Source organism: Bombyx mandarina, chromosome 23 (genome assembly GCF_030267445.1).
Source record: "Bombyx mandarina strain Sakado chromosome 23, ASM3026744v2".
Taxonomy (NCBI): Eukaryota; Metazoa; Arthropoda; class Insecta; order Lepidoptera; family Bombycidae; genus Bombyx; species Bombyx mandarina.
Genome location: NC_143229.1, coordinates 13,923,754 through 13,947,875, shown reverse-complemented (window position 1 = coordinate 13,947,875; position 24,122 = coordinate 13,923,754). Strand labels below are relative to the sequence as shown.

At 40.9% G+C, this 24,122-nt stretch overlaps 1 protein-coding gene across 1 annotated transcript in view; it reads right to left on the bottom strand.

Moving 5' to 3' along the window:
• LOC114251617 (uncharacterized) overlaps nucleotides 1–24,122 on the bottom strand; it is a 179,404-nt gene that overhangs the window by 5,570 nt on the left and 149,712 nt on the right. The window contains exons 3-13 of the mRNA XM_028185955.2: nucleotides 12,001–12,141; nucleotides 10,932–11,109; nucleotides 8,929–9,180; nucleotides 7,861–8,109; nucleotides 6,927–7,186; nucleotides 5,817–5,958; nucleotides 5,204–5,344; nucleotides 4,330–4,484; nucleotides 3,930–4,000; nucleotides 1,020–3,766; nucleotides 308–460 (exon numbers count right to left, since the gene is read on the bottom strand). Coding sequence (XP_028041756.2) covers nucleotides 308–460; nucleotides 1,020–3,766; nucleotides 3,930–4,000; nucleotides 4,330–4,484; nucleotides 5,204–5,344; nucleotides 5,817–5,958; nucleotides 6,927–7,186; nucleotides 7,861–8,109; nucleotides 8,929–9,180; nucleotides 10,932–11,109; nucleotides 12,001–12,141 — 4,489 coding nt within the window. The remainder of the gene's footprint in view (nucleotides 1–307; nucleotides 461–1,019; nucleotides 3,767–3,929; nucleotides 4,001–4,329; nucleotides 4,485–5,203; nucleotides 5,345–5,816; nucleotides 5,959–6,926; nucleotides 7,187–7,860; nucleotides 8,110–8,928; nucleotides 9,181–10,931; nucleotides 11,110–12,000; nucleotides 12,142–24,122) is intronic.

The following is a 24,122-nucleotide window of genomic DNA, read 5'->3' as shown; positions in this document are numbered from 1 at the left end:
AGTAACAAAATAAATACCAGTAAACGGTGACCATAACTGGCTTAGCTTAACTGGCAAGTTAAACAATTTTATCAAAACACTAGCGACCCGCCCTCGCTTCGCTTCGGAAACAATAAAACACACATGAAACAAAAAATAAATAAATAAAAATAAAAAAAGTAGCCTATGTTCATCAGGGACAATGTCGGCTTCTAATGGAAAAGAATTTTTCAAATCGGTCGAGTAGTTTCGGAGCCTATTCGAAACAAACAAACAAACAAATCTTTCCTCTTTATAATATTAGTATATATCATGCAAATTTTCGAACCTGGGCGAGATCGGTCAGTCGTCGGAGAGGCGTCAAGCAGTCGGCTAGTGCAGTAGGAGCCGCACCCCCCCGCGCGACCCCCAGCGCCCCCACTAGTGTCCGTGAAGCCCCCACCAACGACACCGCGCACGAGGTCAATTCGCTGCGCGCTCGCTGGCAAATACAAATTGGCCTTTAAAGTTTTATTCCGTGCTTTTAGAAGGCCACACGTTCGATCACAATGGATCCCGGAATAGTACACTTAACGAACTCATAACATAGTCTTAAAATGACGACAGCTTTGCAATGAAATTTTTACATAATTAAAAGTAGAGTTAAAGAAAAACAGACATTCAACTATTCTAATAAGTTTGAGATAATGATAATTGATAAGTTTTAAGATATAACAAACTAATAAGTTTGAGCAACTAATAAATGGAAGGTTAGAGCTTCGGTCTCATCAAGATTTTCCCTTTATCCTTCCCTAGATGTGTTATGCTGACACATTTCTGTTTTTTCGTAACATCTGTAGTTTCTATTTTCGATATTATTGTGAAGATACCCGTTGTATCATTGCAATGTAGACTTCAATCTAGTTTATAGGATTCCAAAGTGAGCTATAGAATTGAAGGTGTGGTATTTATCTTTTCTGGTAATTGTTTAGCGCTAGCCGGACCTTTAAACAAACTTGCAATGAAAAACGAAGTGCACAATGTTTTTTAAAGAAGCTTACCTGAAACTTGGCTTCATCAATATCTTCTCCGCCTCCGTGCGCGTGTTGATGCGAACATTTCTGTGCTACCTGATGCAGCCTCTGCAGCAACCCGTCGACGGCCACCTCCGTTTTACATAGCAAGTTCTCTATGGACACGTGCCCATTGTTCCCCGCCTGGAACTCTGGAAACTTCACCGTCGGCGGCGACGGAGGAGTCGGAATGTCATCCACTACGTCTTCTTTAAACCTAACATGATTCACTTTTGGTGTAGGACTTGAGCTAAAAGTCTTTCTGTCTAAGGGAGGGCTGAAGACTTTTTGGTCGCACGGAGCACCGTTCAATATATCTGGTCTGTTACTAAACCTCCGATTCATCTGAGGTGAGCACAAAGATAAAGCTGTCGACATTTCCTTGTTCTTCAAGATTGTGGTTTTCGTTTCTGAATTCGATCTAACGTGTCGACTCTGCAGCGTCATGGAACTGTAGTTTGGGGTCGATCGGATGTGCACTTCGTCATCCGCACGGCTTTCGTTCTCAAGGTTCTTATAACTATTTAAATTTCTCTGAAAATGTGGCGATCCGATACTGGCCAGTCTTTGCTCTTGGTTCCTGATTGGAGAACTTTTTTGTAATGTCTTCAGTCTGAGTACCTCGATGCTCGGAACTGGTGGGAGAGGTGGCTTCTTTGGAGGTAGTAATATAGGTGGGGGTGGTGACAGAACCTTGTTCTCTAATCTAGGAGGTACTTGGGGTGGATTTTGTACACTTTTTTCATTAATATCGCAGATAACCTTGTAGTTCAATTGTCTATTATTTAGCGTGTTGAAATGATTGGTGCTGATTTCGACCGCAGTCAATTCGTTATTGAGACACGTGAAAGAATTGGAGCGAGGTCTCGGAGGAGGTATTGGAGCTGTCTTCGGAGGTCTTTCAGGAGGTTTTTTGCAATCAGAACTTTTTCTTCTCGGAGGAGGCCTGATTTCGCACACGTCCGGCATTGAATCAGAGTTCTGTATTTGAGTTTCAACTTTTTCTGCCTCATCGTTACTATCGTCTGACTTATTTTTATCTTTGCTGCAGCAGGAGAACATGCCTTTTCTTTCGACTGTCGGGTATTCTATAACGTGTATGTTACCGTTTGCTTGTTTATCGCCTGAGACGCTCTTCCGTTTACCTTTTGGGGAATCAGATTTCGTTTGTGTTGTAGTTTTACTTTTATCTTTGAGCAACAAACTATTCCTAGCTTCACTCAGACTTTTTGCTGCAAACATATTCCTAATTTCACTGACACTCAGCTGTCCCTTAACTACATCTCCATTTGATGTTTTGGTGTTTTCGTTTACGTTTTGTGCAAGTTTTGCTTCTAAGATCTGGGTTTGGTTCGCGTATCCTACTTCATCTCTGTCTAGAGTAGATGTATTGGACCCTGGAGGTGGCGGAATGATGTAAGACATTATCTCTTCTGGTGTCAGTTCTATTGCAGGCGTGACTTTAACAGTGGGCGGTTGTATTGTAACATTGGCGATGAATTCTTCCAAATCACTAGTTTTTGGTGCATCCGAAATATTTTCTGTTGAACTTGCTTTTTCATCTGCGAAAGAGGGTGGTACGACTGGAAGAATTTGAGGCACTTGTGTGGCGCAATCCAATTCATCAGGAGTTTGTGGGGGTGGTATTAAAGTTAAATCTATAAGCTCGACGTCACTATCAACTAGGCTCTCCTGATAATAAAATGGATGATACTCTGTACTTGCCGCTTCATCTCTATTGCTCTTTTCTCTTAGTTGCTTCAAGTAATCTTTCAAATTCGGTTCTTTATTTTCTTGTATTGCCTCTGGGCTGTGCAAACCAAAACTAGTTCTAACTGCTTTATTCGGCGTTTTGTTCTGATGTCTCCGTATGGGGCTGTTCGTGGGAGTGTATAATGAATCATTATCACTTTCTGAATGACAAATATCATTATTTAAAGCTATTAAAGCGTCTGTGAGACCACAATTATTTAATATGGTACTAAGCCCTTGAGACTGTCGCGCCGTCAAGCCACTAACATTATTGTCATTTTCTGACACAGGCAGTACACTCAAACCCTGATTTATAGTTTCAGTTAGAAGCAAAAGCGAATCGCTGTGTTTTAAGATGCCAGGAGCGTCATCAGCCATAGACATTCTACTGTTATTAGACTCAGTATCGCTTTCCAAATTATCGACACTGGTCTCTCTACCAACTAACTCATCTCTTATAAACGCATCATGATATAAATCCTCACCATAAACATCACAGTTTTCAGTTAAATACTGTTCAGAATTCTCGACCAATTTCTGCATTTCTGCCACTCTCCTGTGCACCTCTTCATTCTTGGCTTCGACTAGTCTTGGGTTATTGCTGGCGTTTTCCAAGAGCTCTATAGAGAGTATGCTCTGAAGATCGAAACCCATGCCGTCGTCAAGATAGCAAGGATCGTTTGGATCGAAGAGTCTAAAGTCTTCACCTCTTTTACACTTCTCGAAGTGTACATCGTGTCCAAGTAGACTAGACTTATTATCAAAACCAATCAAAGGACTGGAGTTATTGCTGCTATTTTTGTTCGTTATATTCGCGTTCATATTGGAATCTAAGCTATTCTTAGCTTGGTCCGGAGTGGAATGGTAGGGCGGAGGCATACTAAAGATCGCATAATGCTTTTTCGATAAAACGTTGGGATCGTCGTGGTGTAAGTAGCTCCATTTCGCCGGGACTACGTTGTGCTGGGACAAGTAGGGTGGAGCTGAAAAACAAAGCCATTTCTTGCTTATTAGAGTAGTCCCGGTTTCGCTTTGTATGTTAATAGTATTCATATCTAAATATTGGATAAAACGATATTGAATGTGTTTATTTATAAATGTAATAAAACGCAATTAAATGAGTTACTATGGTCGCCATGTACCTACCTATATCCTCCGTGATGGGTTCCCTTTCAATTTCCACATTCAGCTCCTTTCCGGTCGCCAGCTTGTAATATCTGTAATGGGATTAATATTTCAAAGCGTTCAACTATGTGATTTGTGTAAATAAGAAGTAAGGTGCAGTCTTGACTGGTGGTAGGACCTCTTGTGAGTCCGCACGGGTAGGTATCACCACTCTGCCTATTTCTGCTATGAAGCAGTAATCCTTTTCGGTTCAAAGGGTGGGGGAGTTGTTGTAACTATACAGAGACCTTACAACTTATATCTCAAGGTGAGTGGCGCATGTACATTGTAGATGTCTATGGGCTCCAGTAACTACTTAACACCAGGTGGGCCGTGAGCTCCTCCACCCATCTTAGCAATAAAATAAAAAGTCGGGAAGTACCCGGCGATGACAAGCGGCATCTCCGCGGCGTCCCTGTCGTCCATGAGCAGAGCCAGCACGCGGTCGCGCCGCAGGAACACGGCCAGTTCCGCGCATGCGCCCGCACGCCGCACCCGCACGCACTCCACCTCGTCTATGGACGCTATTTGCTGTGGCTGTAACATAAATAAATCAATAGACAAATAAATCAAACACTTAGTTCCTCTCTGTTAGTAACCTTTTTTTATTGCTTAGATGGGTGGACGAGCACACAGCCCACCTGGTGTTAAGTGGTTACTGGAGCCCATAGACATCTACAATGTAAATGCGTCACCCATCTTGAGATATAAGTTCTAAGGTCTCAAGTATAGTTACCTCTCTCTAAGTTGCGGTGTGGTGCGCTAGCCGTAATGTTTGTGGGTTGCTTTTGTTGCCTACCTACTCTAGTAGCCTCGAGGGGTTATACTAGATTAACCGAACAAGTAAGTACGAGTTCACGGGGTTCAGCCTGACGAATTTGCTAACACTAGCTCTAGCAAGAGCAGTGCTTCGCAAAATCTACCACCGGATTGGAAACGCGACTCACTGAGAAGGCCCGGCGAGAAACTCAGTGGGCTGTCTGCGAGTTCATTTACTCACCGAACCCTTCGTCGCAAGCGACTGGTTTGACGAAAACTGTACCCGGTGCTTCGGGTACCTAAAAGCACCGATCGTGTGTCGGGAGGATGCGAATTGACTTGTTTATGGGTTGCAGTAATCACTTAAAACTAAATATGTGTTTTAAAGAAATAAAACCTGGATAAGTGTCCTAGAAAATTGGACATATTCAGAAAATTAAAAGGCAATAAAATTCGTTAAAACCTAGATGGCAACGTCGGAAATAACGACAACGTACCACAGAGTTAGTTCTCCCCACGATCTGACTGAGACCGAACCTCGGAGAGACCAGCAGCACTCGTTCTGGTCTGCTACTGCTGAAACATTTCGCTCCGTAGCTCGGCAGTCCTCCCACTATATCGAGATAGTGAAGCTTGGCCTGGAAATTTAACAGATTTTATATACCAAAAACAAAAGTCGATGAGAAAATTTTACATGCCATTTTATAATAAAACGTTTCACAACCCTATATCACGATCTTACGGTGGTTGGTTTTAAAGATTCGAGGACCCTGTTGTCTATTCAGGTCTTTTTTTTGTTTTTATTGCTTAGGTTGGTGGATGAGTTCACGGTCCACTTGGTGTTAAATGTTTACCGGATCCCATAGACATCTACAATGTAAATGCTGACACCCCCGCCCTTCAAACCGAAACGCATTACTGCTTCACGGCAGAAATAGGCGGGGTGGTGGTACCCAACGGACTCACAAGAGGTAAATAAAAATCGAATCTTCAATAATCTCTCAATAGTCCTTGTAGTACAGGTATATTAGAAAGGAGGCTCCTATCATCTTTCATCTTAAGCTGTACCTTTAACGAAAACCCGACTTGGAGCAGAAAAGCCCCACTAACCTGCAGCTGCGTCAGATGCCGCTGGCTTCCGGTCATCTGGGAGTTCAGTTTCAGGAAATGAGCGATCAGCCTCCTGAGCTCTTTGCGTTTCATGCTCTCCAGCAGACTGCTTGGCACGAACCTTTCCAATCCGAATTCTCTTCTGAAAAGGTAATTTTGATCTTAGTAGATTTTTGTTATTAGCTAAGTTGTTTATTTCAAAGACACTTTATGGCTTGGATTGAGGAATAAGATGACGACTTCCGCGTCTGTGAGTGAATGAGTCTGTAGCGTGCTACATTTGGTCGCAATCGGGCGTCATCGGACGCGATCGGAGTTCCCGAACGCGCAGGTATCCCGTGACGTCATGCAACGAGATTCGCGCGCGTCGATTTAAATTGAATGTAAAAATGTAATTTTAGTTTTAATTTGTATCTTCTACTGCCTAGCGTTGTTTACTTTACTTTTGGTTTATATTTTAATATTGTACACATTATAGATATTGTTGAATTTGTGTTTTTGACTTTTATATGTTCGGAGTAAAATATCCCGCAAATGCGAGGGACAAATAACAAACCACAAGTCTCTGCACCTTGAGTCATAAGAATATAAATTGCTAAAGTGTATTAAACGCTTTGTGTCCCACATTTCAAACTGGTATGCCTGACTGCTTCACTGCAGAAATAGAATCATCTAGTTTTTACCATCGCACCGGTCGCCACCGGAGTAGAGTTCATCCATACTACCTGGAGCCACTGCGGTCATCCACAGTGCGTTTCCAGAGGTCTTTTTTGCCATGTACCATCCGGCTTTAGAATGAGCACCCCATCACGGTGTTTCTCGAGTGCTATGTATGACCTATCCTTCTTCAAACGAGGCTTGTGGAGAGCACTAAACGATACACAGCGTTTTGGCTCTGTCCTTGGCATTGCTGAAGTCCATGGGCGACGGTTACCACTCACCATGAGGTGGGTCGTATGTTCGTCTAACTACAAGGGCATTAAAAAAAATTTGACAAGATGATGGTACCTACCCAATCCTACTTATAACACGCTTCAGTAATAACATGAAAATTAACTAGATGGATGATGATCTTTGAAGAACATGTGCGTAAACTTGTCTGAAACTCACTCGACGGCTTTAACGGTCAACTTGGCCGGCGAGAGATTGTTGGCCAGGGCGTGTTGGTGCATGTGCAGGGCCGCTAGTCGGAGGGCCACCTCGGGCTGGAGCTCCGGGGCGAACCTCTCCTGGGCCACGTCGTTGCAGCACTGCAGGTACAAATAGTCCAGCGCCGCCAGGTCCTGCTGGGCCAGGTCGGCGGCAGACGTCGGCATGAAGACCACTCGGTACAGGCATCGCATCTTATGCGAACCGGGACGGGCTGCTATCTGCAGTTTAGAGAAGTACCCTATCTGTTAGTTAGAAGTGTGAAAAACACTAATTCCTACCCCAGTTACACCCATGACCTTGAAGAAGTTACCCTGAATTGTCTTCTGCTATACTCGAAACTTTCAAAGAAGAGCGACAGAAAACTAAAGTAACATTCTTACAGATTTTAAATAAAAAGATAAATTTTATTATCATGTTAGCTGCTCTTGTTCCCTTCGGAAAAGAATAAGTGATATTGGAGGTTTAAAATGAAAGGTACAGTGTGATTATATTGGTATGTTTTTAAAATATAGTATACTATTGTATTTATTATATTGTATAATTATCAGATTCAGTAACTACTTAACATCAGGTGCGCCGTGAGCTCGTTCACATATATTGGCAATAATACGAGTGAACTCTCTAATATTAATTGATTTGAAATGATCTTAATTGATTATTTCATTATTAAAGTTTGGTATAGCTTGGTCTGCTAATTGCGCTATGTTCTTTAATTAAATTTAGTAGAAGGCATTCATCAAACCATCAGCTTAGCTGTGCCCCTGGCATTGCTAATGTCCATGAGCTACTATGATCACTGATCAGCAAACTCGTCTGCCTATAAAGGCAATAAAAAAAAACAAAGTAGCAGATTAAAAAAAAGAATGTAACAACACATTTGATATACGCCTACCCTTGCCAAAGACTCCTTAGGATCGAGCAGAGTCAGCTTATTCCTTCTTAAGCTTTTCACGTGCTCCACAACCAGACTGAAATGCTCTTCAGCAATGATGCAGAGTTTCTCTTTAAGGTTCGTCACCACGTCCGCGACTGTAGTTGTAGTGTCGTATTTGAAGGATTTCGTTTGACCGTTTTCCAGGAAGACTTTGAGGACGTTCGCCATCGGCGGAAGGCACAAGTCGCCCAGCGAGAATGCTGAGGGCTGAAATATTGAACAAACTAGTTCAGATATAAAAATAATGGAAAGGTAAGCCGGCTGTTTTTTTTGTATTTCGTCGATCTTTCTACTACTGCTGTGAATAGCTTGAAAATTTGTCAGCGCTAACTAAGCTTTGAATATTAAATGCTAAATAAATTTATCATAAAAATGCTTGTCACTTTTACCCGATTTTAAAAGATCCGATTTCCAAGAATCGTGTTTTGTTAGTTCCCAATAAAACGATCTTCCAGCGGTGTTTTATTTCAGTAGACCCACTGCTATTGATGAAAATTTGCATCAACATTACATAACAAGAATATAAAGTGGATCTTAGATGCATAATTTACAACTGTTGCTGGTGGTAGGACCTCTTGTAAGTCCGCACGGGTAGGCACCACCACCCCGCCTATTTCTGCCGTGAAGCAGTAATGCGTTTCCGTTTGAAGGGTGGGGCAGCCGTTGTAACTATACTGAGACCTTAGAACTTATATCTCAAGATAGGTGGCGCATTTACGTTGTAGATGTCTATGGGCTCCAGTAATCACTTAACATCAGGTGTGCTGTGAGCTCGTCCACCCATCTAAGATATAATACAAAAAACGTAAATGCCGCCACCCACCTTGAGACGTTAATTGTGAATCTCTGTTCTTTTTTTAATGCCTTTGTAGTCAAATGAGCATGGCCCACCTGATGGTGAATAGTTAGCGTCGCTCATGGACATCGGCAATGACAGCGGCAGAAACAAGTCGCTGCCAACCTCTAAGTGCTCTCCGCGAGCCTAGTGGTACTTGTCCAGTAGAAACTAATGATTTCAATACTAACCGGATACATGGGAGCTCCATTCAACTGAACTGAGTCGGCGAATCGAACCCTCGGCGGTCTGGCTCGTAGCCTGGCTCTCTTGGCAGCTGATAGCAGCGCGGATCTTCTCGTGGGATTCCCAGCTCTGGCCGGTTGGCATACGCGAAGGGTGACCTTCTCCGTGCAAGCCCTGACTGCGGATATGACGTGCTCGCGGGCAGCCATGCTCACGTCTTCGCCATTCACGCATAGAATCTGATCACCGGGTTCCAACTGCAAATTCAATATTTTACTTGATCAGTTATAGTCGTGATAGTAATGAAAAAAAGATAATAAATTTAATCGGTAGGTTATTTATGTATTTTACTATACATTACTTTTGTAGTTTTGTTGTTTTGATATGGTCGTATGTGTGTTTAAAAAAAACTTATATATTGCTTAGAATTAAATATAAATTTGATTGTGCACTAGACAGAGCCATTGACTGCTGGAACGACAGTCGTGAGTTCAATTCCCGCTTCGAACAAAATATTTCGGTGTGATTAACAAGTTTTTATTATATAAAAGTATATTATTAGATATATTTAAATATTGCAAGTACGTATGTGATTCAATTAAAGTTACTTTTACGGATTAATTTAGAATTTATTTCGAATATATATCGATAATAAAATTTAATGTTTCCGAAGCGAAGCTAGGGCGGGTCGCTAGTAATAAATAAATGAGGTAAAATGAAAGCAAACGCCTTTCGTCATTCAACATCATCATCAGCCCACCGACGTCCACTTCTGGACATAGGCCTGCCCGAAGATTGACCACAATGACCAGTCCAGCACAGCTCATATCCCGCAGATTCCAGATGTTTTCGACTTTTTTTCGAAAAGCGTTTCTCACTCAACGTTGGCATAAAGCATTTTTACAGGATACCTCATAATGTAGATATTACATATACCTTATTTCCTCACCCTCTCGTGTTTCAGGGCCGTAACTTTTACGTCCGCCCACCTCACGTTTACAACCACGAACGAACAAACTCCGGGTTATGGTACGAAGGAAAATTAGGTACTAAAGTACATATATTCATTTGTTCTATTGCTCTTTTTCCCTACCTATTCGCTGGTAGCCTAAGTGGCTATTCCAACTACCCGGATGGCTAGGTGAGCTTACGGGCTGAACCTGAGAGAATTTGCTAACACTAGCCCTAGCAAGAGCAGTGCTTTGCAGAATCTACCACTGGATCGGAATCGCGACCCACTGATAAGATCCGGCCAGAAACTCAGTGGGCGTTCTATTGCTCTTGATGTGTAGCTAAAATCAGGGCACGCCTAATGTTCAATAATCTTTATATATAAAAATGAATTGCTGTTCGTTAGTCTCGCTAAAACTCGAGAACGGCTGGACCGATTTGGCTAATTTTGGTCTTGAATCATTTGTGGAAGTCTAGAGAAGGTTTAAAAGGTAGATAAATGAGTCGTATATTATCAAAGGTGGCAATCTGTGCATTTGGACAAAAAAAATTTATTGATATGTCAATACAGATTGATTTGAATATAATCGTCTCCTTCAAAGAATACGGTTCAAAACCTGCATTAAATAAAGGTTAATAGTTAACCTGTTATTTATCTAAGATGTCGTTCCGAAGAGTTTTGTGACTGCCAATGGAATACAAAGTCAATAATTCGTTTTTCTGATTTACCAATCATTGTCCAAAAGTCAGATTGCCGGCTTTGATAATAGTCGACTCAAATATGAAAATGCTCGGAATTAAATAAAAATAACAATTTTGTTTTCTTTTTGATGTCCCCCGTCGGACGGATTCCTTTTGTTTGTGTCTTTTATTTATCGATTGAGGCACTATGAAGTCTGCCGGGTCAGCTAGTGCACAACAATTACAGTGTCCGAGTTTAATTGTTTAACGGGTCACCCTTAAAAGCGAATCGGAGCGTTGTTTAGCGATATAAACTAGTCCCTTAGTAGTAATTACTCTAACGGACTCACAAAACATGCTTGGGACAATAACTTACTTTTCCCACACTAGGCGAATTGTCAGTGACGAACCGGACTAAGACAGGCTTCTCGGAGCCGGCCACGAATCCGAAGCCCAGCTCTGGGTCTCGCTCGAGCACAATGTCCCTCGGTGCCGGGGGAGATTCGCAGGAACAACCTTCCGGAGCCACGTATGTTGTCGTCTTGTTGATGTGGCTGTGGAATGATATCCCGTGAAGTTCGTGACGTGGTTGGTATTTTTACAGCTCTGGAGGAATCCTCAAAGCTAATCAGTTTTTATTATAAAACAGTCTTAATTTTCAATTTGAGGAGTTGCAGAGCAGTCGGGCTGCCAATGAATGACATCTCTCACTCAATTAAAGCAGTGGGATGTAGAGTAATGTAGCCTATGAAGGTTCTGGCAAACACTTGACGACAGGTGGGGTGTGAACGTATCTGACATCTAAGTTAAGTTTAATAATATTAACTAAATGTTATTTTAAACTTGATTCCTTTTGGCAAATGTTTGTCCTTAGACATGTTGATAATACCTGGGAGACATTAGCGTACAATAAAAACAATTTTAATCGAAAATATTTTTTTACGAACTATAAAGCCACGAACTATGTTAACACGTTGACTGCCATGCAGGTCACCGGTGCCCTACGCGGCGCACTGAAGTAATTATATCGATTTCTGTTACTAAAGCGCCTGGATTGCCTGACTTTGTTTTATTTTGTTTGCCAATGTATGTTTTAGTTGTTTTTTTTTTGGTCTTTTATAAATAGATTCATTCTCAGTATCTGCGGATTCGTCTTTCCCGGAGCCTAGTAGATATTCCGGTGCCTTAGAAGATGAAAGAGAGAAATCGACATAATATGTAGTTACATCGGTGCGCCGCGCAGGGCACTGGTGACTTACACGGTAGCCAACGTGTTAAAAGGCAGCGGGTAATCGCGGTCAACACCCTCGTCGGTGTTAATTTTGATTCCTCGAAGGTTTTGCTTTAGATTACGCGTACACAAATCATTTATTTGTATCAGCAATAGCATCTTGATGGGGTAACTAGCGTGCAGTCTCACAATGCCATAAATAGCGCTTACTTACTTGACATAATAAGATTTCCCTCGATTGTCCAAAGCCTGTTCCCAGCCATAAGGCAGTTCTTCTGTATCCGGCTCCTGACAGTCCCGCGGCGACGACCAGCTCTCGGCGGGGGGTAACCAGCTCGCTGTTCGTGTCACGTGACTGAAAAATAATTAAATCCATGTTAATTTTGAAGTCGTTGTGGTCTAAACGATAAGACGTCCGGTGCATTCGAATGTAGCGATGCACCGGTGTTCGAATCCCGCAGGCGGGTACCAATTTTTCTAATGAAATACGTACTCAACAAATGTTCACGATTGACTTCCACGGTGAAGGAATAACATCGTGTAATAAAAATCACACCCGCAAAATTATAATTTGCGTGATTACTGGTGGTAGGACCTTTTGTGAGTCCGCACGGGTAGGTACCACCACCCCGCCTATTTCCGCCGTGAAGCAGTAATGCGTGTCTGTTCGAAGGGTGGGGTAGCCGTTGTAACTATACTGAGATCTTAGAACTTATATCTCGAGGTGGATGGCGCATTTACGTTGTAGATGTCTATGGGCTCCAGTAACCACTTAACACCAGGTGGGCTGTGAGCTCGTCCATCCATCTAAGCAATAAAAAAAAATAAAAAAATTCGTAAGCATTTCGTGAGACGCAGACTTAATTTAAGACTAAACGATTTCTCTTATACCTGAGTGTGCTTAGTGCGAGTTTTATAACGTTCTCGATAGCGTAAAAGTTAACTCAAATTTGTATGGAGTTAGAACAGCGCCCCTAGCGGCAAACGTAGCCAAGCGTTCCAACTCCATACAAATCTGAGTTAACTTTTACGCTATCGAGAACGTTATAAAAATTCACACTAAGCACACTAAAAAATTCAAAATGGTTGGGTCGTCTGAAATTTTCCAAAACTCCGAAACATTATGATTTACAGTAATTTGTGCCTACAGCAGTATAGTGTGTAATCAGACAGCCATTTGTCAAAACTTTAGTCCGGTCCTCGTTGGGCCCACGGTCTGCTCCCAACATCTACAGACCATTAAGTTCAACATATCCCGTGCACTCTGTAGGCGCGGACACCTAGTACGAGGTTCTGTTCCTTACCCGAAAAGAAAAAAAAAGGTCCAAATACAGCATGAGCTTGGAAAACTTCCTTTCCAGGTCATTGACCAACGGTCTAATTATTAATCAGAAAATACAGTTATTCCACGCATTCAAAATCCCATTCGGAATATTCAAATTATAATAGGCACTTTACTAATTATCTTTCAAGAGCGCGAAAACACAATGGAAATTATAGCAGACGCGCATTGAACTCAGAGATATTAATCAAAAACAGAAAAATCGCAACAAAAGATCATGATTAATGAATGTACCTACTACGAAAATTAATGTATTTTAAACTACGCGCCAGTGTAATTCAAAATTGAACCGTCGAGTCCGATTAAATGGTATCGCTGCGTCAAAACAAAAAAATCTACATTTAGCACTGTTTGAAAATCTTTGCAAGGTGTCTCTGATGATCGTCAAATAAATCCTGAAGACACGACATACGTATACGCTTTTAGAGTAATGAATGTCTGTGTTTATGTGTGTAGCGGCCCTTAATGTTAGAACGTGAATTATATAAATACTCTTCAAACGGAAGGTACATATTTTTCAGTGGTACAGGGTCGAAATGAGGAAAAGACTTGTTTGCAACATCCTGCCTATTTCTTTGGCAAAGCAATTGTGATTTTTTTATTGCCCTTGCAGACAGACGAGCAGACAGCAAACCTGATGGTGAGCAGTTAACCTCGCTCAGGGATGTCAGTAATGCCAAGTGCAGAGCTAAACCGCTGTCTACCATTACGTACTCTATACAAGCCTCTTTTGAAGAAGGATTTGTCATAGTGCTCGAGGAACACCGTAGATTGGAGCTCATTCCAAAGCCAGATGATGCGTGGCAGAAAAGATGTCTGGAAAAGCACTGTGGATGAATGCAGTGGTTCTAGGTATTATGGATGAACTCTACTCCGGTGGCGGGCGGTGTTGCATGAGGTTCGCGGAAGAGAACACACATCACGCATAATAAATAACCTCACACAGAACCTCACACAACCATGATTTCCAATTACATAGTATTCGTGTAGGTAACCATCGTTTTCTTGTGAAATTTAGGATTAGTATTTGTTAGAAGAAATAATTTCTTGTGTGTTAATTAGTTAATTAACTGTATTCCCACAAAAATCCAGTTGAAATAATTTTGCGGAAGAAAATAACTAATATTTCCTCTGGATTCGTTCCCTTGCAATCTCTTAGGCTACTCGTAGCTCCCACCGCGTAAACACTATGTCGTAATATTTGTTGTACCACACATTGTCGACTATGATATAAATAAAAAAGTTTCTCTTACCTCTGTGCGTAATTGTGGTTGATGTGTGTTGTCTGTGCGGGCGGACTATGGTTTTTCTCTTAAGGTTCAAAATCTAATCAAAATTTGGCATGAGATTTGCGCCATACGACCCACTCAACGCATTATTTTTTTCCCTACCTATTTATTCGCTGGTAGATGAGCTCACGGGTTCAACCTCACGGGCTCAACATGAGAGAATTTGCTAACACTTGCCCGAACAAGAGCAGTGCTTCGCAGAATCTACCACCGGATCGGAATCGCGACCCACAGAGAAGATCTAGGGCTGTGTCTATGCGTTAGTTATAGTTAGCTCGTCGATATAGTCGATACGTTAATAGTGGCAAACGTAGGCAAACGTTCCAACTCTATACATATTGAAGGTCCTTACGAATCCATCGGATAAAATAAACCTTGCATTAGACACCTTTAGCTCTAACACTAGGAGTAGGAACCCCGATAACCGTACTCGTCGAACTCGGCGAAAAATTCGACGTGCAACCTAACCTAAGCATCAGCCCGCTGAGTTTCTCGCCGGATCTTCTCAGCAGGTCGCGATTCCGATCCGGTAGTAGATTCATTCGTGAAGCAGCTACTCTTGAGTATTTAGGTCTCTTTTGGAGGCGATCGCGTAGCTGTTAGCAAATCCCACCCTTCTTGGCTGAGCTCTTGCCACTAGTAATCTCTCAAACATAAAAAAAACATATTGGAGTTAACTTTTACGCTATCGAGAACGTTAAAAAACTCGCACTAAGCACACTGATATATCCTGATCGACGCGGTCGAGAAACGCGATAATATTCTAGCAACAAGATTTAATAAAAACCTTCCCGCCAAAACTCAGACCACGCCTCGCACAGAAACACGATCTCAGTGATATCCCACATGTCGAGTCTCGCACTCGGCACAACGTTTGTGCTTCGATTGTGCCCCCGACGACGGCTCGACTCACACAATAAATCTGTGCAAATGTTAGGAGCACACACACGTTGAGAGAAATAAAGTTTCCCGAGTTTTTTCGTGTGTTTTTTTGTTGGTGATATCTTTTTAGTTGTAGGTGTAGGCCGTCGGTTCGTCATGGCGTACTTGCTATCGAACTAATTTTGATGGTTAAACATACTCACAGCCCACCTATTGTTAAGCGTCCCCAAAGCCCAAAGAATCAAGATCTTGATTTTTTTTTATTGCTCAGATGGGTGGACGATCTCACAGCCCACCTGACGTTGAGTGGTTACTGGAGCCGATAGACATCTACGACGTAAATGCGCCACCCACTTTGAGATGTAAGTTCTAAGGTCTCAAGTATAATTACAACGGCTGCCCCACCCTTCAAACCGAAACGCATTACTGTTTTACGTCAGAAATAGGCAGGGTGGTGGTACCTACCCGCGCGGACTCACAAGAGGTCCTACCACCAATAAAAAGCCGCCTCTGCTTAAAACTTCGAATAACATACCTTTCATGGTAAATGACATAAATCAAATAGCGCCTGGTCTATGAATCTGTTATAATAAACATGTTGTGTTACATTATTTTATTTATTATTATTTATCTTTTTTTTTATTATCATCATAATGTTATTATTTGTTTTTATTTTATTATGTTTGACGGCCATGACATTACGTGCAAACGAATGTATAAGTCGACTGATAGTTTACTTACCAGAGAGTGACCCAGGTATGTCTTTGTTCCAGCAAAATTACACGTGTTTCAATCAATTTGAATAACAAATTCTAACAAATAAAACAAATTTAAAACAACATTAAAACAAACAAAATTAAAACAAATTTAACCCGAGTGAAACCGGGGGCCACGTTCGATCATTCATATTTCACACAAATAATGATAACTGGTTTAAAGACGTTTTTATCGGTGATGTTCGCTTCACTATTGTACTGTTAAGATAAAATGAAAACCCAGCTGTATCCAACTTAATTAGTCGGGACATACATATGGGTATTGCAGGATTTTATCGCCGTTTCGCTCCAAGTGTCCCCGTATTCGCTTACATATTACACAACTATGTCCTTGTTGTTGTTGATGCTTGTTCGGTTTGCTTTAACTACATTCAGTAGTATTTATTACATTGGTAGAACTGACGAAGCTAATGTGTACTAAGAGCGCTCTAACCCAGTCAACCTTTATGACCTTAGCGGAAATATTATAGAAAAGTTTTTTAAATTTAATATAACTAATTTTTTTTTTTTTTTTTACAAAATCAAATCAAATCAAAAAAAAAATATTCAACATAAATGAAAGTACATACTTGTTGAACGTCAAAAGAACTACCGCCAATTCACAAGAACTAGCCTCCGTCCTGAGAAGAATTGGCAAGAAACTCAGCGGGCATGTCTTTTTTTTTAATATTAGATTACTTTTTTTAATATTAGATTTTTTACAGAAAAGTAAACCTACTCTAACAAAATAAAATGACATGAATGTAGTTGAAGTCAGTTAAATATGACTTCTATAAAGATAACTCAAAAGCTCCTGGTCCGATCTTGTTAAAACTTAAATAGAAATGCCAGATTTCATACCATAAATACCAGATTTCAAATAATAATATGAAAACATAAATTTTTTTTTATTCCCTTTTTTTATTGCTTAGATGGGTGGACGAGCTCAAACGAAGGACGAGCCCTTACGAGCCCATACGAGCATACGGCCCACCTGATGGTGAGCAGTTACCGTCACCAATGGACTTCAGTAATGCCAAGGGCAGAGCCAAGCCGCTACCTATCTTTTTCCTATTCCTATATCCTAAAAAACAGTCGACTTTATAACCCCCTCCTTTTTGTGAATTGGCTTACCAAACAAATTATAACTCAAATGACTCTCACTGGTGCTAGAGCAAATTGTCAACCCAAATGCATTAGTTCCTTCAAAAAACTTCAGATTTCAAGATAATGAGCGAGACGAATGTAAAATTTCGGGAAGAAAATAATTGTAGGCTTTAGTAATGATCATAGTGATACAAAGAGTATTATTTTATTCGTATATAGATACATTACATAGATTTATTCAGAATGTATTAACTACGAATATGCAGAGCACAAAGAGAACCACGAATATAAGTAACACTGTATAATGCTTCCTATCTCATTTTCACCCACGTTAAATCTTATGAATTACGTGTCCTATCTCTTTTTACTGCCGCTTTTTCGTTTCATCAACTTTCGATTCACAACGATGCTAAAGAAGTTTTCACTTCAAAAACGTAAATTTAATTTTGCAAATACTTTATGAGTTAGTTTTATGAGATTCTTGGAGTTATTGCACAATTATCAGCTATTATCATACACCGAGCCACGCCGACAAATATCTTCCTCCACCTCGTATCAGATTTACTAAATAAGCAGCCCAACCCCGACGTAATATGTAGCGGTAATAACAACAAGCAATACAACGCGAACACAGGATGACCACGTAATGACCGGACCTTTCTGCGGTTTACCGACAATCTTGTGCGTTTCGGTCGAATTCAATGTTACGGACAGGTTGTGTATTTCGGGACCATGTCAAAATTGCTAAATAAGTTCTGTAGTTGCTAAAAGCAAAAGATTTTCGTGGTATATTTCAACGCTTCATTCACCTGTAGAACACGTCACAGTTTTCGTGGTCACGATCGAATTTTGACGGCTGTCTGAAAGCTTGAGGAATACTATGGCGTGTACAAATCATACAACGCAAACTATTTGACAGATGCCTAAATCTCCCTCTCTATCTTCTCTCCGTCTTTGTACATCCCACATCCCTACTGTACGATAAGTTCATGCATACCGCCGAGAAAAAAGGAAGATGGCGAAACATCAACCAGAGAAAATTAATGGGAGGAGATGGTCACGACCCTCAGACATGAGAAATTCGATTGAAGGAGGAGAACCGTAAGTCCATAGACATCACAACATGAACGCCACCAGCCACCACCAGGCCTTAATCGCCATGGTTAATGAACAACGACCCTATAAACTATGGCCGGTACCACGTCTCAGAAACTATCTCTATTATAGCTATTCTATTTCGCGTCAAATAGTTGCATCGATCTATTACACGGCTTTAACAAGAACAGTATAATTTCGCAAGAATAAAACAACGAACAATGCCGGATTATATGGTATTGTTTCGCTTTATTGTTCGCCGAGATTACCTACAGAGCCACAGGAGACTCACGTTTTTGCCGACGGAACTCTGATAAATGCCTGGCTTAAAAGATTGCATAATGTAGGGGAATACGAGTGTATTGTTACGCGCTAAATTCGTTCGGGATAAATAAAAATTCTACCGAATTGCAAGTTAACACTGTATTTATCACTTAGAACGCTTAAAACACTACACAAACACTTTAAAATTCTCAGTTCGCTTCCTCCGCTTCGCTTCAGGTAATCCGTTCGCTGTTTCGCTTCGAGTAGTTCCGATTACTAACTGACTGCGTCCCATCTCTGCAACGCTTTTATAGTAGAGACGAAATCCCTAGAACCGTCGAGAATATTCCACAGAAGTCTAGTATTGTGTTTCCGCTATCTGACAATAGATGACGTTGTACTTCTCGAGCATTCTAGATACTACTAGATCCTTCGATATTCGTTCGACTATTCGGCGATAAATGGCGATACTCTTACCGGCGTAACAGTATTTTAGACCTATTTATAGGAATAATGTGGGCTTTCGTTTAATACTGCAGTGATAAGTCATCATCATCATCATCATCAGCATATAGCAGTCTATTGTTGAATACAGACCTCTCTAATTGTTCACCACTGAGCACGATCCTCGGCTTCTCTCATCCAGCTCCTGTCAGACATCCTGTACAGGTCATCACTCCATCGAGCCTAAAGGCGTCCTGCACTAAGTTTGCCAATCCGCGGTCTCCACTCAAGAACGCATTTACCCTAACGGCTATCAGTTGTTCTACTAATATGGCCAGACCATTGCCACTTTAGCTAACTAATTCGCTGTGCTATGCCGATAACTTTGGTTATCTAGTATAGTATAGTATCTATAACTTTTTACAGGTATTCTTTTTAAGCGGCGCCATAACGCCATGCGTCCGTGGAAGAACTTTATTCTAATCAGATAAATACTACCGAGAATAGTTAGAGAGTGTAGTAGAATTGTCGTAAGACTTATTTCGCACTGGGAGGTATATTTTTCGTTTAAGTATCTTCAGTCTCAGAGCAAACAGTCGTGACATTTCCTTAGTACTTTATCATGGACTATATCACGCCACATTAGTCTAACATCCTTTATTAAATAAATGTTTTGCACGATTTGGGTACCCGACCCACGACCCTCGGGCCACAGTCAGGGTTGCTAACTACTACACCGCCGAGTCAGCTAATTGTTGTCACGCCTCAATACGACGCAGACAATAAGCTTTCGTTTGCAATCCCACCTAAAAATAAATATAAACACTTGTTTTATTAAATGAAAAATGGCTCCCCAAAGATTACAAACAGTAGTAACTGATCTGCAGATCTTAGCAATTTCATAAAATGGCTTGACTAAGATAAATGGGTTGTTTTTAGATGTCTTATTTAGATTTGTTTGTGAACGATCTTTGAAAATTATTGTTTTAGCTTCGAAGGAAATTCTTTTAAAAACATCACTTTTGAATTGGTTAAAAAAACATAATCACTTTAATAGAATAGACACGTCTTAGAATTATATCAGCGAGAATTTTGAACCAGTGATAAGGAAATAGAAACAAAAACCCGCAATGTCCAGTCTCGGCGCTCAATATGACGTAACGTACTAAATATTGCGTCGGCTACATCCCGGAGACAGGGCAAATGAACTGGAAACTTGCTGATACGAAGCCCGAGTCTAACTCAATCTGACTTGTACTAATGTTGTGTTGTGTTTGAGGTTTATATGTACCCATAAAATTGAAGTCTCAATTGATTCCTATCAGTAATAAGCAGGAAGCTGGTAGTTTTGCATGTGTATTTGAAATACGCCCTACCACCTTTTTTCTATCTATTCGCTGTTAGCTACTGGTGGTAGGACGTCTTGTGAGTCCGCACGGGTAGGTACCACCACCCTGCCTTTTTCTGCCGTGACGCAGTAATGCGTTTCGGTTTGAAGGGCGGGGCAGCCGAGACCTCAGAACTCATTTCTCAAGGTGGGTGGCGTAACGTCATGTTAGTAGTGATCACGATTTTAGCATCGAATGGGTCAGCATTGGACTTGTAAAACAACAGCGAGTAGCGTCATAGGACATTTCCATACGTAATAAAGAATATTTATATGTGGTAAGATTAAAATGGCGATGGGCAGGCCGCGTAGCAAGAATGAGTGACGATAGATGGACCTCTCGGCTGACGTAATGGCCAGGCCCTCGGGGAAGTAGAAAAAGAGGAGCACCTACAAGCAGATGCGCTGACGACATCGAAAGGACGGCTGGTAAACTGTGGATGGAAAAGGCCACAGATAGAGACTATTGGGTATCTTTGGAGGAAGCCTTTACCCTCAAAGAGAGAAGTTCACGCTAATCTAAACTTAAAACAAATCAATTCAAAGTAATTAAATAAAGATTAGGTAGTTAATAGTAAGATTAAAAAGAAAAATAGATTACGTAAAAGGTATTAGTTTTTTTACGGGTGAAATAAAAGGCTTTTCTATTTATTTATTTTTTATATGTCGTGCAGCATTGCTTGCATCGGCAGATACGTTTTGAAAGTGCACATTCCGTCAAAAGGTCACGACCCTTTGCACAGCCAGAACGCAATGCAATTTTCTGATGCCCTTTTGTTAACTGTTATCCTTTCTACTATACGTTTGTATCAGCAATTACCGTATCGATCTCAAATATTTCAGTGAACATGAATCAGTTCTATAGAAGCGAGTGGAAGCAAAGCTATTGGCAAAACTATTGCACCGATCTTAAGTAGAAATTTCAAAGCCAGGCCTTATGTATCGTATGACCTTATAATACGACTAGCTGTACCCGTCCGCTTCGCTGGGCATTTAAAATTAACATCATTATTTCTCACCCCTACAAAGATTCTCATCATTAACGCCCCCGCAACTGGTGTAGGGAGTCCAACACTCATATAAATATTAGTATGTCCATTAAGTACGTGTATTTTCTACATGGATACCAAGTTTCAAGTCAATCGGATGCATGGTTCAGTAGTTATAACGGAACATCCGTAAAAACCACTGTAGATTTATAAATTAGTATAGATACTGCCGCCTTCTTGAGTTGAAACTCTTTCATCTCAATACTGTTGAGGCTACGGCATTAATTAAATATCCACCTTACCAACTTAGCTCTGATCGGAACAAGTAACCTTCCACCATGATCTGAAAAGATCGTGCCCAGTAAAATTTTAATTTATAAACTCGTGTCCCTTCATAAATTCTTAACAACCAGAACGTGATTAGTTCCACGCCCGGGTAATTAAGGACGGCCGTAAGTGAATTTCACTCGTGTCCGGATACACCCGGACGGATATTGAATTAGCCGGGCGAAACGCTCAGCGTTGACGTGTTGATTATAACAATGTTACGTCAGCCTAGATTCGGAATACAATATTTAAATCAATATCTGTATATCGTACCTAATTGTATCGTTATAGTAAAGAGTGTTAATAAAGTGGAACAAAGGGAAAATCTTCCACCGAGAGGGTGATATTGTTCGGTAGATCGTTTTTTATTTTCCTGCCTATGCTGATAGCCTTGAGTGGCAATTTCAGCTTCACCCTAACATGTAGGTGAGCTCACGGGGCTCAAACCTGACGACGTTTCTAACACGAACCCTAGCAAGAGCCGTGCTTCGCAGAATTAACCACCGGATCGGAACTGTGACCCAATGAGAAGATCTGGCGAAAAACTCAGTGAGTTGTGTCTATGGGTTAATTTATTCCCCGAGCCCTTCGTCGCAAGCGACGTGTTCGACGAGAACGATGACCGTTGCTTGAGGTACCTAGAAGCACCGTTAGTGGATCGGGAGGATGGTAGATCGGAGGTCCAAATGCTGTATATATGTAAATTTATCTAGAAATGTCGTTAACGCGATTTAGGCAATAGTCAAATTTCTTGTTTCATTATACCTACCGTTACATCTACTTTTCCAAATATATTAATGGAATATTATAGATACAACAAATTTCGTAGACAGTAAAAAGCTCCACGCACTAAAGTTACTGTAAACGAAATTTACGGACCATTATGACATGCGTCCATTATCAGCTTTAAGCACATTTATTAAGTTTATAATTAACCGCTTGTCCCGTTAAATCGGACATCGAAAATCCATTAACTTCGCTTCATATTTTGTATCGATCATTCCTCTTTGAATATTCATGGACGTCGACAAGTCCGGGAGGCTATTTTGGAGCGATATAATATTATAAGCAAAGGTCAGATACGCGCATTGTACTACATATTAGTAAAATCAGTAGTGTATTTTTATAGCAAACTAGCTAATCCGGCAGACTTCGTAGTACCTCAATCGATAAATAAAAGACCTAATCTTTTGTATAAAATAAACTTTAAACAGACAAAAGGAATCCGTCCGATGGGGGACACATCAAAGGAAAAACAAAATTGTTATTTTTATATCATTCCGAGCATTTTCATATTTATCTACCTTTTAAACCTTCTCTGGACTTCCGCAAATAATTCAAGACAAAAATTAGCCATATCAGAGACTAACGAACAGCAATTCACTTTTATAAATATAGATAGATAATAATAGATAGATTGTCACTATTCGGGGTGATAACCAAGTTACAGTTTAAGCTGTTGTATACCAATTTATCGAGTAAGATTGACACATATTTAAGACAACTCCCTCACAATCGATATAGTAATAAATTAGCTGCTCTATTGACGTAAATATTTTTGGGGCTCAGCATTGAAGCATAGGTTAGCAGTTTTAATATTGCAATTGCGACTATTACTGGTGTTAAGACCTCTTGTGAGTCCGGGCGGGTAAGTACCTATTTCTGCCTATTTCTGCCGTGAAGCAGTAATGCGTTTTGTTTCGAAGGGTGCGGTAGCCATTGTAACTATACTGAGACTTAGAACTCATATCTCAAGGTGCGTGGCGGCATTTACGTTGTAGACGTCTATGGGCTCCGGTAACCACTGAACGTCAGGTAGGCCGTGAGCTCGTCAAACTAAAACCGACCGCATACGATAACGTGGTGCCCCGGTTGACTGGCCACCACACGACACCTTGCGAGCTCACAAGCTTATTAAAGCTACAACTATTCATTCTTACGTTAGTGGATTGATGTTGCTTTTTAAGTGTATAGGCAAACGAAATGACGGACGCCTGTTGTTAAGCGGTTAGCGAGCTTATAGGCAATAGAATGTGAAACCTTCCTCCAACCTCAAAACACTAGGTAGATGTCACAATTCAATGGCAGCTATAAAAAGCTTGAGTTTACAGCACAAGTAGATAGGTACGAAGTCGTGACATCATACGTACCTACTTTTCAATTTATAAGAATTAAATAAGACAAGCCCATTGATTTACTTTCAGTGGCTTTTTTTTAAGCCGGTGGTAGCGTTAAATGTGACATTTAATAATGTTGCGCCGGTACGCTCGAGAATTACAACGCCATCTATTGACAGATAGCGGAAACTACGACTAGAGTTATGTGGAACATTCTCGATAATTATAGGGATGAGGTATCGACTATAAAAGCGTTGTAGGGATGGCACGCAGTCAGTCAGTAATCGGAACTATTCGACGCGAAACAGCGAACGGATCACCTGAAGCAAAGCGGAACA